Source organism: Glandiceps talaboti, chromosome 7 (assembly GCF_964340395.1).
Source record: "Glandiceps talaboti chromosome 7, keGlaTala1.1, whole genome shotgun sequence".
In the NCBI taxonomy this organism is placed as follows: domain Eukaryota; kingdom Metazoa; phylum Hemichordata; class Enteropneusta; family Spengelidae; genus Glandiceps; species Glandiceps talaboti.
Window position 1 is genome coordinate 13,546 of NC_135555.1, and position 18,792 is coordinate 32,337.

At 35.1% G+C, this 18,792-nt stretch overlaps 1 protein-coding gene across 3 annotated transcripts in view; it reads left to right on the forward strand.

Annotated features, from left to right (window-relative positions):
* The first annotated feature begins 1,169 nt into the window (after nt 1–1,169).
* Nucleotides 1,170–18,792, forward strand: part of LOC144437657 (solute carrier family 12 member 4-like) — an 80,951-nt gene continuing 63,328 nt past the window's right edge. The window contains exons 1-2 of one of the 3 annotated variants that reach the window (XM_078126650.1): nt 1,170–1,348; nt 4,857–4,883. In XM_078126650.1, coding sequence (XP_077982776.1) covers nt 1,216–1,348; nt 4,857–4,883 — 160 coding nt within the window. In that variant the 5' untranslated portion in view covers nt 1,170–1,215. Of the gene's footprint in view, nt 1,349–4,856; nt 4,884–12,629; nt 12,662–18,792 lie in introns of those variants that run through there. The other 2 variants (XM_078126651.1, XM_078126653.1) reach the window with 2 other exon arrangements.

Here is an 18,792-nt window from a genome sequence, read left to right on the forward strand (position 1 = left end):
ACAAATAGGCTTTGATTTCTACTTGTCTACTACACGAAATCTCTTAAAATTTACTCCGTTTGGAGAACTAGAAGCTCGTTTGACATGTCAAATGTCAAAAATAGAATAATGCCTAGTTGATAGTCTTCCACGTCACTATAACCTTGGTGACGCCAATTTGCTGGGGGGGGGGGGTTATTGTCAGTCCCTTGTCATAAAACAGTTGTCATCAGACAGAATGTATAGTGTGGCGACAGTCAAGATTTCCTTCCTCACCGCAATTATCTATAACAAAAAAAATGACAATTTAAGTGTGAGTGTGATATTGTTAATTCAATGATACCAGGTCACAAATAATATATTTAGATATTTTGAGAGAGAATTCCCGTCACGGTTGATGCTACTATAGTGAACAGAACTGCACAATCTGATGTGCTACTATAGTCTCGTGTGTCAATCATCATCATCATCATCATCATCATCATCATCATCATCATCATCATCATCATCATCATCATCATCATCATCATCATTATTATTATTATTATTACTATTATTGTTTTTTACCAACTTCTTGATTTGTCATTATTTATTTTTTCTGTATGTATTAATGTAAATATTGTAAATTTCCCTTACTCGACATTGTGTTAGAAGAGCCTTTGGCTCAACAATTTATCGAGTTTAAATAAAGTCAAACAAACAAACAAACAAACAAACAAACAAATATTGAAGAGAATAAAAATTCCATTATAATTGACAGTTCCGGTGAACTGTGATCAAAACCCGTGTATTCTTTGATGAAAAAGATCAGACGTTTTGAGCAGATAAACCAATCTAAATATTTTCTGAACGGAATTGACGCGAGTTGTCAATCACCACGTTTCAATGGTTGTCAAGGTTTTGTAAATATCTGTCATACATGTATATAATAAAAGAAACACATGACTTGCGTTTCCAAGTTTACGATATGACTATGAGGGTATAATGATATTTAAAAAAATGAAATTTGTTTGTAGTTGATTCGTTGTCGGATTACTCATTGGAAAACCTTTGAAAACTTCCCAAAGAAAGGGAAACTTATAAGTTTGTCTAATCGCTTAGGACTATGGGCTTGACGGTGAAATCGAGGCTGATAAGGACGCCATATTTCCAATGATTCACACGTTCCGGTGGAATAGGATTTGCTGTGAATGTAGTGTCGGTCGATCGCACTGATTTTGCTGTCTGCAGAGAACAATGTCGGTTCGATTTGTTGTAACAAAGCCCGACGAAGAGCCACCAAATACTAGTAAAGGAGAGAATGATGGGCCCGTGGATAGGGACAAGATTGTGGAAGTTCCTCAAGTACACATAATAGACCTTGGTCAAGGTGAGTACCGTACGAGTCTACGACTACAAGTCCTACGGCAAATGGCATGGCAATCTTCTGACAGAGCTTCTCTGCAACCCACGCTTGAGGTTCGTGAAAGTACACAGTGTGCTATCCGAGCACATAGTGTTAGATTGGTATTAAGTTGCGAACAAATCGCTTAATTTAAACAAAACATGATATTACAAGACACGCAGTCGCATTCCCATTCCATTGACAGTTTCACTCAAAGATAATGGCGTTCGTGAAAGTGACTAATATTCCTACGCCCCCAACCGGGGTCTCAAGAACGTGCCATAAATGGCAGCGCGAGTATGTGCGGGTGGAAAAGACGTGCATTCGACGACAGGGGTGTCTCCTCTAGTACTAGATCACTTGCAATGTTTTTTTCCTTTTCAAGTTTCAGTCATAGACGCGTTCCTATCGTTCCACAGCATCATGAGCATGGCCGATTTAGAATTTGCATGTTTCTGTTTGATTGAATGTTGACAGCTACATGGACCACTTCGTGTTTGTTTACTTGTCACCTATCATTATGCAACGTTTAATATCCCGAACATTAACTTAGTGACCCGATGAAAGAACATATGTGCACGATGTTTACGAAATTGTACAGTCACAAAGATAAACTCTAAAAATCAGCATATGTTGTCATTCTACATGTAGTCCAGTGTCAGTTACGGTAATTGGTAAAGAAAAATTGATCTGGGTGTGCAGAAATTATCATGAAATATATAGTTATTAATTTGACCATCACAATTTTTAGATAAACAATAATTTTAGTTGTATGGTCTATTGAGAGTAGATGTATGTAGTACTAGTAGTTGAAATGATCGTATTCAATACAGCTTATCCATCCATTTCCATCATCATGACAGATCTCAGCATACACAATTTGAATTCTTGGTACCTGCAGTAGCATTTTACTTCATGCTAGGTCAAAATAGAACAAGAACTTAGAAGATCGAATTATTCTCATGTGCAAGTATAGTAATGCATGGGGAGCAGAGGTTTTGTGGTGTTGAAATCAACTGTTATTTTTAATGATGCACCTACAGTGTTCTCCCAAGAGGGTTTTCACATATTGAGCCCAATATCCTTTAATTTTTGCCAATACCTGATCAGTTGTCCCAATACGCAATCAGATTGCTTAGGGTTTGTGAATTGCACGATGACATTATTCATCTGTCACTCTGTTAGCTGATGCCTTTGTTGTTTTCAATGTATATTTGCAACATTTGTATTGATCCTTCACATCTAAGCAGCAAGTAAAACTAAAGAGTTTCTAATTACATGTAGTTCAAACAACTATTCAACCCTTTACCACTACCAGACAGATTTCATTGACGTTTGCAGTCAGTATTGTTATCGATAGGAAAGGATTGTACAACAACACAATACAGTATGAGAAAAAGTGCAAATATTCCCTTTCCATTACGAAACTACGCATCAAGTTGAACACTTCAAGTGTTATCTTTGTCAGTCGGAAATGTTTCCGTTGTTGTGGCAGTGTCGGTGGTTGTACTTGAGTTAGACGGGGGAGGTGAACTCTAGTCTGACAATTGTCCTTCTCCAGGGTCATGTCTATAACCTAGACCCCGCATGTACAAGTTATGTCAGCAAGCAGGACTAGATATGATCACACAAAACACTGTCCCTCCGCTTTCAGCCAAGGCCTCGTGACGAAGTTTGGAACGTCTTTTACGTATTTTCACTTTCGGCACCATCAAATATGGTAGTGTATGCCAAATATGGTAGTGAGTCTTCGAGCGTTGTCCAACGGCAGCTAATAGTTTTCATAACATGCTGTAGAAAGTAACTGAGCGACCGTATTGAAATCAAAAATACGCATGCGCAATATGCATGAGTTTGTTGATATCCCCCTAGCATTGACACAGTTGATCACATTACCGTCACACCACATATTAGCAATGTAAGCATCCAAATACCAGAGTGTTAACCTGTTTTCGAGCCATATTACGATTGTCATTCATTCTAGAGGGTTCAAAGAGGCAGAATCACTTACGCGTTCGCAAATATTGTCTTTACAAGTACCGCAAACTGGTTGAGAAGTTGTCAAAAAATGGCTTTTTTGGCTTTTTTGACCATTTTGAACGTTTCTTCATTTTACTCTTTTTAGCTTATTACACATGCCCTAGGGAATTCGGGTTTGTTTTATTTGATAATTGAGATGAAGGACGAGAAAATGCTTAGAGGATTTTTATGTTAGTGAAACAGGCAATCAGCACTGCTTTGTTGAAAATGGGGTACACATACAACAAAAATTGCCTTTTTGACAATCAATTGGAAGCATTTTGGATCAAAATTTCAAAATTTTGTCTAGACAGATTTTGACATGTATATTTGTGATGACAACTGTAAAAAAAAAAATTTTTTAAATCAAAATTGCCTTCTACAGCATGGAAAATATGAAAAATATGATATAATAATACACACAGGTGTCAAATTTCATCATAATTTAAACAAACTATATTTTAATGTTTTTAATGGACAAACACTGAAGATTTGGAGTCAATATCTTTATTTTTAACAAAATTACAACAATATTTCTACAATAAAGAATTGGATGAAAAATAGCCTATACAACAACCTTAATAACTATGTTAAAAAGTCATCTGAATATACAGATTCATAGGTAAGATTTAATGTTTCACATTAGCGGGACCTGGGACCACTAATTCTTTCAGCAGGTCTGCAGGACCACTGGATTTTTTAAGGCACTGGTCCGGGGACCACCAGTTCACAAAATGATTTGTTCACCCGTGTACATTTTAGGTCTAAATGGCACCAAAGGGTTTTTCACTCTGTCAGTGGCACCAAGATGAAGATATTTGAGATTTCTTTAACACACTTTTTAGCACAGCTGAACTATATTCACTTATGCTAGGTTCAATATTATTTATACATGCTCATGATGCTATAGCCCTGATAGAATGTCTTGTATGTCTGTGTGTCTGCCTATCTATTTAAAGTCACAAACTACTGGCTAAACTTTTGATATTTGGAAGGGATGTTGATTCCGAATCTCGTTAAGATATAGTTCAAGACAAAATATACATATCCACCTAGCAACAAGACCATACCCATAGTAACAGCCAAGTGGTGTTTTGTATTGCAAAAGTAACAACAGGAATGGGTAGGCAAATACATCATGTAGAGAAACATTCAAAAAAATAGTATGCAAATATGCCAAGCAACAAGAGCATGCCCATGACAACACCCAAATGCCTGTATACTTTACAAAGATAACAACTTGGTTGGACCAGCCAGTGAATAAACATTCAAACAAATACTTCGGAAAAGTGATGATTTGATGATTTTATTCCCAACATTTCATTTCCTATTCTACAAAGTGATACAAGAAACAGTGTATACATATCTATATATGGATAGGATAAGATGATAATGAATGTGATTCTGTTATACTGGTTAATATTGATAAATTAATTAATTAATCAGTAATTTTGACTTTTTTCCATGCCACCAGGAAGTAACACACTGCCAAGAAAACCTGGTAAGACAGCCAATAATAAATTAAAGTGTTTCAATTTGGTGTTAAACTTGAGTTTATTTTAAATATATACTTATATAGTTTTTTCTTTGCTGCATGTCTTATGTTTGATAAACTTTTAACTGATTTTATTTGCATGGTTTAATAAGTAAAGTTCTGTAATATTATAATTTAGTACAAGTATATTGAATGTAACAGTTTTGTTGAATTACTGTACACAAATATATGTGCACATATACATTTAGCAGTTTCATGATGTGTATAGTAGTTTTTGGTTTCACTGGAGCTGTATACAAGCAGTGTTGTCAGGGAATACCTGTTAAGGGCAATATCACCTGATACATGTTGTATGTACCAATACTACACTGTCTAATGATATATTGCACCATGTGTGTTCTGTGTCCATCCTAATAAAAATTACAATTAACAAGCACCCACAACCATATGGAACTCACTGGCCCTTAGACTCATGTCTTTTTTGTGGAAAACATCCCTGGGTACTATTATAAAGGTACATCATGTACAATGATTATGTACTGAAGAAAAAGACAGCATACAAATGTAGATGCTATGTAGTGATATGAAGACATCAGACCTAAATACATGTAGACTCAAAATAACCTAGAGACTTTGAAGAAAGCAGCAACACAGCCAGTCCTTAAGCTACATGTAAGTTCATATACATTTTTTTATGATTCCAAGGTGTTCCCTTTATTAAGATCATAATAATAATGTTTGTTCACCAATATAATAAAAAATAACCTTAAAATAATAGATACATATACAGAATACATGGCAGAATGGATCAAGAAATAGCAAAGCTAGTCAAGCTTATATCCCTTAGTGACTAACAAACATACCAGTACTTGTAGGTGTATATATATATATATATATATATATATACAACATTACAGATTGCCATAGGAACTATCACAAATAAGAAACATTTAAAAAATGACAAAGCACAACAAACAACAATGGAAACAGTAAAATTGATACACATACAATTTCCACAGTTACATGTACTTTACAAAAATAATATAAACTTGTACATGACAATACAGCTATACATACATGTAGTCTGAGAATAACAACTCTTTTAACTGTCTTTTAAAGTTCGTGCGTGAGCCAATAGACTGAATCTCAACAGGCAGATTATTCCAGGATTTGACGACAGAGTATGAAATGGAAGATTGACTATGTTGTATGATTATACTCTAGAAAAAGGTTACCTCTCTATATCTTTGTCTTGTATCATAGGATGATCTATAAGAGTAAAGTAATCTGTAATAGAGTGTGCACACTTGTGATACATGTACATCAGATCATGTATAAAAGAGCTACATTGTAACTGAAAATCTGTACAGTTTGAAAGTAACAAGGATTTTCAGTTGTTTGAAAAATGGGGCAGAATGATCCGAATATATACGAGCTAAACGTCATACAATCTAAATGTATCGAATATGCATTTCCCAAAACTTGTAGACTGTAGGTAAGATGAGACTGAATAAGGGATGAATACAAGTGAATCAACATAATCTATGGACTCTTTGCATTGCTGGTTCTTAGACGTAGGGCATGATTATCACATATATCAGTAAATATATTTGTGAATGAATTGAGTCCGTATCAGAGGCATTGTATACTGGCTGCCAAGACACGTTTTGCAGATCACTTATAAAATCATCGTACTTATAAGATCTAAAGTTTCTTTTAAGGATGGGTCTGGTAGTTGACGAATCAATGTTGAAGTTTTCAAAAATGGCAAAAGTAGCAAAACATTCCGATACGTCACTTTGAATAGTTCCGGCATGAATTCTATCTGTACTAACATTTGTATATATCATGTGATCAATAACACTTGATGAATTGCAAGTAACGTGAGTAGGGACCGAGATAATCTGCTCAAGGTGTAAACCCTGGTATACATATACATTTATGGAAATTAGTTGGTTACTCTTGTTATCCCTACTACAATAATCTACATTAAAATTACCCATCAGTATGCATTGTTTTTTATCAACTTTAACTTTATGGAGCGTGTCAAGTAGAGAATTCGTGAATTCAGGAATATTAGCATGGGGCTTTTGATAAAGAACCAATGTTCTCCCCAGAGGTTTTTCATGTATCGGGCCCGATATCCTTTAATTTTCGCCGATACGTGATCAGTTGTCCTGATACACAATCAGATTGCATAGGGTTTGGTAAATATTGCACATTGACATCATTGTTCATCTGTCACTCTGTCAGCTGATACCTTTGTTGTTTCGCAACGTTTGTATTGCACATAAGCTGCAAGTAAAACTAAAGAGTGTCTAATTAGTTCAAACGACTATTCAACCCTCTACCACTACCAGACAGATTTCATTGAAGTTTGCCGTCAGTATTCTTTTCGATAGGAATAAAATGGGTAAACCCGCTAATGGGGTAGTGTGATTCACACTACGGTACAACAGCTTTCGGTAAATCAAATGCAAAACCGGAACATTGGTTCGGCCGTAGAAGCATGTCGGAACTGCCAGATTTTGACGACTACATGTATAAAATCAAACGATGTCGTGCCATTTTGCTATAAAGTATAAAAGTTCGACAAACTCATGAAGTTGGCATTCAATGTCTACATGTACATGTAGTTAATTTTCTATGAGTGACTGAGTAACACCGAGTATATCTCAACCCAAGAGCATGTGCATTCTTCAGTGTCGTGAAAAGAGTTGAACAGACTAATATACCTTTCGATAAAGTGGCGATGTTATCTCTGATTATCAGTTTCATGTTCAATTTTACTCTGAAAACACTTTTAGTTTGTAGATTGACATTGTAGACTAATATATGATTGTATGACTACGATGAAAGTATGGATTTTCCAATATGGCGGCCATGCCGTCACAAACTAGCACGAGTTTTTGAAGTCCTCAATAGGGAAGCATACTAAGTCTCGTGTATCATGAAATTTCGGACTAACACGATGTCTGCCGATAGCTGTACACAAACTTTTTGCATTTCGAAAGTCTAATTTATCTGTGGACATCTAGATTGAAATAATTTCAGCTTTCCTAAGAATAATAATCAAAAACACTGCTTTAAAAAACTGTTATGAGTTTCTTATTGGTGCTAATATTTTGAAGTAATAAATTGGCCTTCAACTTTCCTTTGGCCACATGTACATGTACTACTTGTTTGATATTATGATGTACTTTGATTTTATCATTTAATTACTCAGAAATATGATTATTTTGTTATGTAAATTTATGCTAATTTATGTAAATTACAAAAAGGGTGTTGGCCAGATGCCATACTTCGGATAAACCAATGATTTTAAAACTTTGTCTGATACAATCCTCATAGAAAATTTTCAAATTATCAAAGTTTTTCCTAATATTAATATGTGCGACTGAGAATTATTTGTCGTGTTTAGTGGCAAAATTACTGGTAAACTCTGAAAGTGATAGAGTGTAGCTTTCAATGTTGAAAGCATGAATCGTTGCGTCAGTGCAAGAAGGTTGTATCTGCCTATACAATTGCATTTTAAATACGACCTTCTTGCACTGACGCGACAAAATGTCTTCTTCATTCAGAGAGACTAGTAACTTTTACTCAGGTCTTTTGAGTCACCCGTTCACATTCACTCAGTGCTTGCATCTGTTAAGGCTTGTTGTTCATGCTATGTCTGCCTATTGGACTCGCTTGATACGATCAGAAAAAACTGTTGCTTCAAGTTCAATGGAATGGCCTTATAAACAGGCATATTTAGGCACATTGACATTTTTTCACAGTGACAAGGCAGGTATAAGTCAGAGTATAAGTATAATTAGTCACCGATCAGTGTTAGATACACACGTATGGTGAACGCTCCAGAACATATGGTTCGTCATTACGTCATTACTCATGAATATTTATTACTAATCTGAAATAACCATCTGTCCATCGTAAGAAGCAAGAGCTCATTATTACGCAGTGTTGTGGAAGAAATAACAGCTCTGGTGTGCGAGAATGTTTCGTACAACACCATTTGCACTATTTTTTTTGTTATTCTCAAACTTCTAATGAATCTTGTTAGCCATTTACTTATTCCAGGAGTTATTGAAGAATGTATAGCATTTCTTGAAATTGATTTCATAAAGTTAATTTAACTTTATTCATTCTCGTAATTCATGCAATTATTGATGGCTATCGAAAGCCTCACTTTCCGATGTGTCCTCATGGAAAATTATTATGTAATTCACAAACTTGTAGATAGCTCATTGAATGACAAGTGTCCTGTACTTGAGTGTTTGCAGTCAAGGTCAAGTCCACATGTACAAATGTAAATGTTTTTCTGAGCTAGCATAGGAAGTGAACAGTTATTATTAGTTCTATGGCAGAATGCCATTCTAGACCAACATAATTAAAGACTCATAGAAGACGAGCAAAAATTCAAGGCTATTTAGGATAGTATAGTACTAGCTGTTAGCCTTTCACATCTGCAGGTCGGCTAGTACTACTTGAGATAAGTGGTCGTAATCTGAAAATGATAATATTTTAATGAAAAAAAATTTCCTTCATAGAATAAAGTAGCTAGATCATGAGCAATTCTTGTCTATGAAATACAAATGCAGGGTTCGACACTGGAGTAAAAAACTCACTAACCCACAGGACTAGTAAAATTGATAACGTAGTAGTTCTGCAAAAAATTTGGTGGTCCTGTCTTTAAGTGATTTCACTTGTTCACTTGGGCTCTTCATCTCTCTTATTTTTTGCTCTACTTCTTATTCACTTTTCCAAACCCCATATTTATTTCAAACCCTGTGTTCTAATTGAACTGTCTATTTCTTTGTAGTTGTTTGTGCATCATCAACTCCTTACTGTAATTTTGTTTTGTTTTTTATGTTTTGGAGCTTCTTCTTTCTTTTGTTGCTTTCTATGAGTAGTTTGTCTTAATTTTTGGGGGAAGAGTAATAAGATATGATGTGGTCTTATTTCTAGCTTAAATACTACATAACATTTCTGGTACACATTGATCCAACTATTGCATTTTTAAAAGACAAAAATTACCTTCCCATAGAGCAAGTCTTTATAGTGTTGTCCTTAGTGCATATTACAATGTATTTACAACATAAAGATAAATAAATTTGAAGGTTACAAATGTACCAGCAGTAAAATTTCGTTACTAATTACATGTACAAGTCCTTCGTCTATTTTCGTGTCTATGTACTTCCGGGTTGACATAAACGTTAAACGTGATACAGTCGGCCCTATAATTACTAGGAAATGACAAAACCGTTAGCAAAATAAAGTTCAGGATTTTAATTTTTCAAACTGAATACCAATATCCACTACACATTCAATAACTGGTTTCGTGTATTTAGAAATGTCCCCCAAAATACGACCTCGCAACACGGAACACGGAATCGTGTCACTGTTACTAGCTATATGTCAGTTAGTGGTACTACTACCATGGTTTCATTGTAGGCTGTAAGTTGTACCGGTAAAATTTACGATCATCGCATCATGTAGGAAGTATAAAAACATAGAACACATTGTTTTCTTGCTGAATAAACTCATTGAAATAACAACACGATCAAATTGCATCTTCGATTTTGACAGCCACCATTGTTATGATTGAGCTTCACTTAGTTCCGGTGAATGCAGCCGGGCGAACGCTGACATCCAATTTGTACAGCATTTTTATAAAGGGAGCTCGTCAATAACCTACCGAATAATTAACTCAGAAACGTAGTTTAAATACTAACTGATCTAAAAATTACTGTTTAGAAAGACTAAGCATTCGTACATAAATACGAAATCACGCGACAAAGATTTCAACCTTACTAATTTACTTGTTACAGTGTAGATGCCAGCCTTACCCGTATTATACACATATCATCGTACAACTAATTTTATTGGCTATAATATTAGCTACATTTGAAAGGTCTCACTTGATTGGCTCACCCTTCGCTATTCCCGTTTTCAAGAGACACCCCGCCAGAATCAAGCGCCACGTAGTACAACAATGGCATGAGATCGCCTGTTTGGCGACTTTCCCACCGGGCATGCTTTTCGAAAACTAAACAACATAAGCTTTTATGACACAAAATCATAGAAAATCTACCCTGTTTCCAAACTAATCGTAATTTTATCGCGAATAGACAACTGGAGTTGGTCAAAATAGCAAATTAAAAATCAAATGAATTTTACTATGACTGAATTCATATAGCCAGTATTTTGAATTCTGAGCTCCCTAATATACCTATCGAAAAGTCACTATCCCGTCGGACTACCTGCAATGGGCATATTAGTAAATTTTACTGGTCCTTACAGAAAGTTACTAGACTCGGGATAGCGGGCCAGTGTGTATGTCGAACCCTGTGACAGATGTATGTGCTTCATTCTGAATGTACAGTGTCACTGAAAAAGTTATATGACTTCTGTCACACTGTTTGATCTTGTGACCTGACCTCAAATTCAAATGATTTATGTCACTTCAGTATGTTGATTGAATGCATTTAGAGAACTGTGGCGAATCAAATTACAATGATTTTGTTCAAAGTGTAGATTACATCCATTTGGCACTGTGTATGATGTCAATTATGAAACAAAACACTTTGACAGTTGTACACAAATGCCATAAATGAATAAATAAATAAATTTAGTGTTAATTGAAATTAAAGTACAGTAGAATGATCAAATTATCATTCTGTCAAAATAGCTAAATTTAAAAACATGTACAGTATTTCTTAAAGACATTCATCAGGTTGGTAAAGCTAGTTGTAAAGCCAAAACAATGGACAGTTTGACATTTAGCCTGTCAACCAGAGCAAGCGAAATGTTACTCGTGACGTAAGTAATTACAATTCTCACTGGTGGTATAAGAACCAATTATTGCTTTGTACAGCATTGTATAATATATTTTGTTTCACATGAAATAATGTACAAAATACAAAATGTACATGATCTACAGTCAAAAACAACATACAGAAACAACAACAAAATTAGATATAAATATATATATAACACTACAGCATTGTATGTATGTCAGTGATTGCATCCTGTAACAAAGACAATTTCATAAAAAACAGTATTACATAAAGCAATAAAACATGCATATATGCAAACATGCCTCATAATATGGTACTGTAGTATACAAATGGACAAAAATGTAGTTGTCTGTTATGGGATATGTTCTAAATTTGTATATGTGTGTTTGCACATGTATTTGCCACGTCTCATCATATACATGTAACATGATATGCGCACAGTCAGCAAACTATCACTCTCAACCAATAATAAAACACATTTTACAACACTGTAAACTACACAAAAAACACATAATATTGAATGAAATACCTGATACATGTAGTGTCAAGCACCTTACGTTAAAAATTCAATTTCGCTGTCACCAGATGATGCCTTAAAGCAGATTGGGAGACAGCTGTATCCTCACCCTTCTCTTTGTTTTACAGTTAGTTTATTACATGTATGTGTTATCATTGGTGGATATCAGAATCAATTACATGACAAACAAAACCAGTCTAAAAATACCCGAACCCCACAGACACTATTGATAGAAGTCCTGGCATGTTGGTCTTCTATTTCAGTCATCTCATATTTTATAGTCCTATATACTGTACTGGTTGATAAGAGTACACAGCAATATTAGCATTTGTCATGTTAGTATATGGGTAGTGTTAGCTGATAGTGACACAAAGTCTGACGGAGGATGGCTTTAGTATAAAATCTGGTCAGAATGTATGGAAGCGTTACTAACAAGTTCAAGTATTACTCTCTGGATGATGTATGTGGTAGGTCTACATCTTTCATATCATTTTGATCAGTGTCACTGTTTCTAATTTTAAACACTTTCCACTCAGAATATCACTGTACATGTACAAATGTATATTCAAAACATGAGACAAGGCTCCTGTCACTCATTTATCGTTCATATTGATTTGAACAGTATTGTAAACATGTCCATAAATTCTGAAATAATTTCCTGTCACGAGAGAGATAATTGATAATATGAATTGTACAAGCTGTAGTAATGGGTTGACCCTATTTGACTTCTTAAACTAGTGGATGTGTGTATGAAAGGTGTGGCGTCATGCTGAACTATTTGTATTTGGAATGTACCCATCTGATATCCACCAAACTACAAAGAACTTTGTGTGAATTTTAGACAGTACTGCCTTTGTTCCTGAGTGATCTGACATTGCCGGCCTGTGTATTTGTGGACATCCTGGTTAATGGTTATTTTGAGTTGGTTTAAATGTTAGTGTGTGTGCAGTACTGTTTTTGACAGTCATCCTATTGTATATACAGTAGTAGACCTGCTGGTGATAAGCTTTCAGTTTATCACTGTCTGTTACCAGTTACTTATACAAGTGAAAAAGTCATTGCATGGTATATCGTGAGAATTTGGGCCATATCACTCTAGACTTTTGCATTGTACATTTGTATACCATGGACTGGTGATTTGCATATCAGTATAGAGGGTTTACTCCACAGGCACATGTTTCTGAGTTATGTTTCTGAATACAATAAGAATAGATATCAATATTATTGAGATACTTGGCAAATAATATTTGAAATGAAAGGGATAAAATATCACAGATTCCTAGGATTGCATGTGTCCACAGACCACGAAATATAAACGAGGCTTGCAACAGAAAACAGTCACAGAACAAGATGAACTTTCAGTACATACAGTCTTGTTTTGTAGACCGACACTACTTAGGTGACACTAAATAAAATGTCACTAAAATGAACAAAATGTTACATTTTAATTCCTACTTATTGAATTTTTAGCGAAATGAAAATGATCTGATATTTTTGTACCCATCAAACTTAAAGCAATTGGTGAGAATCGAGTAGGACTTCACAAGAAAACTATGCAATGCAATGTAATACTAATAACACTGTGGGCCAAATCTTGGAAAGGTCCAGTTTTACGTGTACATGTACTCCAATGTCTATGGTTTTTAGCACAACTGAACTGGGGTTCAGTAGTGCTATAGGGATCACCCAGCGTCTGTCTGTCTGTGTGTGTGTGTCTAACAACTTAATTTAAAGTCAAAAACTGCTGAACCGATGTGTCTAGCAACAAGACCACGTCCATAGCAACAGCAAAATGATGACATATATTGCAAAGATAATATCAGAAATTCATACACAAGTGAACAAAAACATTCAAAACTGTATGCAATATATCTAGCAACATGACTACGCCCATAGCAACATGGTTGGATAGGCAACTGGATAGTCATTCAGCAAATGAACACCTATTGTTAGCATGGACTAGCATATGGATAAACATTTTTAAAAATTGTACAGTTGTGCTACAACACCATTGTGGTATTTTTAAAATCACTATGGCTATGATTTGCTTCTTTTAGGATTTTCCATGGCTATGTGAGTATCGAACACTATGTTCCACTTTAGAACTTTCCTTTATCGTCTCACATTATTTTTGTTTTATTTGTTGTAAAAAAAATCTGAGCATACTGAAGAGAACTATGGCTAGTCTTGCATGTGTGAATTGTTTTTGACATGGGAGCGTGACTGTGCTGTGTTGACTGTACTGTACTGCTGTGTCCATCCACAATGAACCTGTTTGCGTGCGTGTGTGCGTGCGTGTGTAAACAACTTAAAGTGAAAAACCGCTGAACCGATTGCCATGATATTTGGTGGGCCCATTACCTTGGGTGTCTAGTGGGAAATTGTTCAAATCAATATGATCGCATCAGAAATGTGCATTTTACGTTTGGAAATGTGATTTGTTGTATTACAAAATGCTTTGACTTCAGCCTGGAAATGAAAGATTCTTGTTTTATTGATGCAATGAAATCATTAAATCTTTTATGGGCTACTTCACATATCAATGTCAATGGCGTAAAGATTAAGATCTGTTTAAGGTTGCTTGGCAACCTAGGCCTGTTTTTAGCACCGTCGAATTAAATCTTAAGACACTATGATTAAAACAGATTCATATAAATGCACAATCCTTAGGCATTCCAAAAAACAGTTTGTACAAACATGGAAGTGTTCTACTTCCATGGTACAAAGAATAAGAAGTCACATGTTTTATGGGGAAAGAAAAATAGTCAAGACCTCCATGATCATACTGTGTTTGGCAGGTTAAATTTCCTGCATGTACCGATTGCCATGATATTTGATGGGTGTATTACCTTCGATGTTTAGTTTGGAAATTGTTCAAATCAAAATGATCTTACAATGTACTACTGGTGTGTGATTTGGGTCAAAAAATGTAATTTTTGGTCAAAAAACTTACTCAAGAACTATTGGGCAGATCGGTCTGAAATTTGGTGGGAACATTCTTAGGGGTGTTTTAAGCATTCAAAAAATGTATGCAAGACCCCACCCATAGCAACAGCTAAATGGTGAGGTATTTCACAAAGATAACCACTGGGATTAAAAGACAATTGTATAAGCATTCAAAAAATGTACGTAAATTTGCCTAGCAACATGACCATGCCCATAGCAACAGCCAAATGATCACATATATTGCAAAAGATAACAGGGGTAAATAGACAAAGGCATAAACATTCAATAATGTATGGATAATCATTATCCATACATTATTGAATGAGAGCTTCTAGGGGAGACCCCTATGCCCCCCCCCCCCCCCCCCCCCCCACCACCACCACCACCACCACTTCCACAAAAAAGACTTGGACATATCCAATCTCTTCCCCTTCTTCTTACTGTCAAGATACAATTAAACTTTGTAGCTACAATGTATATTTGTGATAGAAAAGCACATTTTGCCTAAAATTGATACATATGGACACATTCAAGTGTCTACCCGCACATTATCAATAATAAGCTTTCTCGTGGGACTTTGACCTTGACAAACATTTTCAAGGTGAAATGAGGGAAATTTGTTTCCATGTGAACTCAATAAGTTTACAAGTTGTAATAAACAAAGACTGCATATGTCTATACCCCAAAGGTCAGCTTTCTTTTTATACTTTGACTTTGAGCTATATTTATATTCAAGGTGAGAGAGCAAATTAGTCAATATTAAGCTTTGCATCTAGAGACCTCATTCAAATTTGCACTGTAACTTTTCCATAAACACTGGGGGGGGGGGGGGGGGGGGGTCTACATCTTTAACAAAATTACCGTTGCCATGTACAAGGTACATGTACATGTATAGTGAACTGCAGCTTTGAGTGGGGACTATACATTCTGCTGTGCTCCCACATAACATGACATGAGTGGGGGCACAGCAGAATGTATAGACTATACACACCACAAAAACAGAATAGTTCACTCAAGGCCAGTGCATGCAGTGGTCAGTCTCAAATTTCACTGTAACACTGATACTACTGGGAGCATTGTCTGTATGAACTTGCCTTATGTCCCAGTCTTGTGTCTTCCACTAGTATGGTAGCACAACTTCAAAGAAAAATTTTGAGAATTGTTTGTTATGTAGATCCTGTGATAACAAAGGTTGTGTCATCATGAAGGGTTATCATATCCTGCAAATACCATGAGGATATCACTATTGTGTCATAAGTTGACATTTGACCTTTGACTCTTGTAAAACTTCTTTAGTAAGTTGTGTGTCGTCAGTGTATCAAAACACATGCAACAGTTACTACTACAGACATGCCACGGATGTTCAAATTATCACTAGTTACAGGTAATTATATAGTCATTTTAGACTTCTAAGTTTTACAGATTTATTAAGATCTTTTTAGTGGTTTTCACATGAACAAGAAAGAATAGTGGTAATAATTTTCTTGTCAAGTAAAAATGGTATTATATATCAAGGTCAGTATATTATCCATACAGTATCATTTTAGAACCATTTTGAAAGGACAATAATTTATGGAATCGACTGTACATGTATACTTTAATTGGTAGAGTTACAGTAGACGATAACATACAGTGTAATTTTGTACCATATACATGTAGTTCCACTGATTTCTATCTGACTATATATATGTATCAGGAAGCAAGTATAAATTTAACTTCCTGTGCATACAGTGTACATATATTTTTAGTTAGTCATGTTTGTCAGTTATCTGTTGTGTTCTCGTCAGTTACAAATTAATCTCATTGTTGGTCAGTGAATGAGAAGTTTCCATGAATTAAACTGTAAATATATGTACATGCAATCAGGTGAAAGTAGGACACAAGCCCAGTCCCTACATGAATGATTCAAAATTGATTCAAACTGAATCAATTCAGTTAAATCCGTTCAAGTTCAGTTTCTGTCCCCATGAGAAAACTTCAAGCAATGGATTTTAATCAGTAAACCTGTTTTGAATTTATTTACTTTTAATATTCCATCTGGGAACAGGGAGCATTGGCTGCAAATTTATCACAGGACACTACTGTGACTGTGGAACTTACATACAACATACATTCCAAATATATTTGTATATCAACCTGAACCCTTTTCATTAAAAAATCACGAATATGTAGTTGAAATGTATGTGTTGGAGAAGGTACATTTGTAGAATCACATAACATATTTTTCTGCCATACATGCATGATTGCCATTCCTTGTTTACCTTAAATTTTCTTGAATTGATTGGTACAGATTATAATGTCATTATTTACCTCAATCAGTAATGCCTTCATGTGATATCAAAAGAACATTCATCCTGAGGGCCCATAGACTGCAGCATTATCCAGCACATAATTCCTAATAAACCATCTTGTGTTGAACCCAAGAACAGAAAAGATGGTAAATAGCAGTTTGAAGCCAGTGGAACTTTTATAGCATTTGCAAACAATCATTTCATGTTGAAAATTGAATTAATGAGTTATAATGGGAAGGAGATGACAGGATAAATATATAGAGGGCATCTAGTAGGTCATATTTATTGAAAGTACATGTGATGCATACTTGAAATTTACTTATTTGTTATGACAGTGTTACTATGTTGTTGTATGCTTTATGGGTGACATCTACATGTAGCACTACCCCCCCCCCCCCCCCCGTAGGTCAAATATACTTGAAATTTGCTTATTTAATGTACTAGATATGGTAGACACCACTTTAAAGAAGGCAGTTGATCCACGTCAACTTCAGTATTTGAATTTCTGACTTGCATCTATTTTAGGTTATTGTTATTATCATTACATGTATGTGTCATCCATGCTATGTATCTGTACTGTATGTATGTACTTGTATGTCAGTGTTGCTATGGTAATGGAGTCAGATGGGATTTGTAATACATTTATCTGGAAATTGAACAATATTGAACTCACTTCATGTCAATTCAGATATTAACATTGCATGCAACTGTACGTATTTACACATCCCCTAGAGATGGTGGAGTTGAAAGGGTAAAAGTACTACAGTTAAGAATGAGACATTCAATGTATTATTATCAGTCAGTATATAACTTTCTGACAACATTTTACTTGTCACTTGAAATAATAGATACACTCACTGTTGCAGCTTTCGAACAAGGTCATGTTATTCGAAAATTATTATTACATGTATGATGTAGATAACTCTGCAAAAAATAACACCCACAGGGCTCGAAATAATGGCCTTTTACTTGCCCCAGGCAAGTGATTTCAAGTTTGAAAGGTGTATGTGAAACTCTCTGAAATTATTTATGGTATAAGATATATGTAAATACAAATTATTTATACACAAATGTACATCACACTGTGATTGTATGTAAATTTAATCTTGAAATATTAAATGTCAGTAGAAGTATCTCAACCACTGTGTTGTCAATCTTGTTGCCACCATTCAAAGTTTTGTACCTTTCAGTCCTTGCAAAGATTATTCAGTACTGCTGTCGATAGCTATGTTAAACTGCAGGCCTGTTGACAATTAAGTCATGTTAGCCCATATGTATGATTTAGAGAGAATATGTATCCCCAGGTAACCTCTTCTAGCTATAAAGATTGCTCTATCATCGCAAATGTTGAGGTTTGTAAG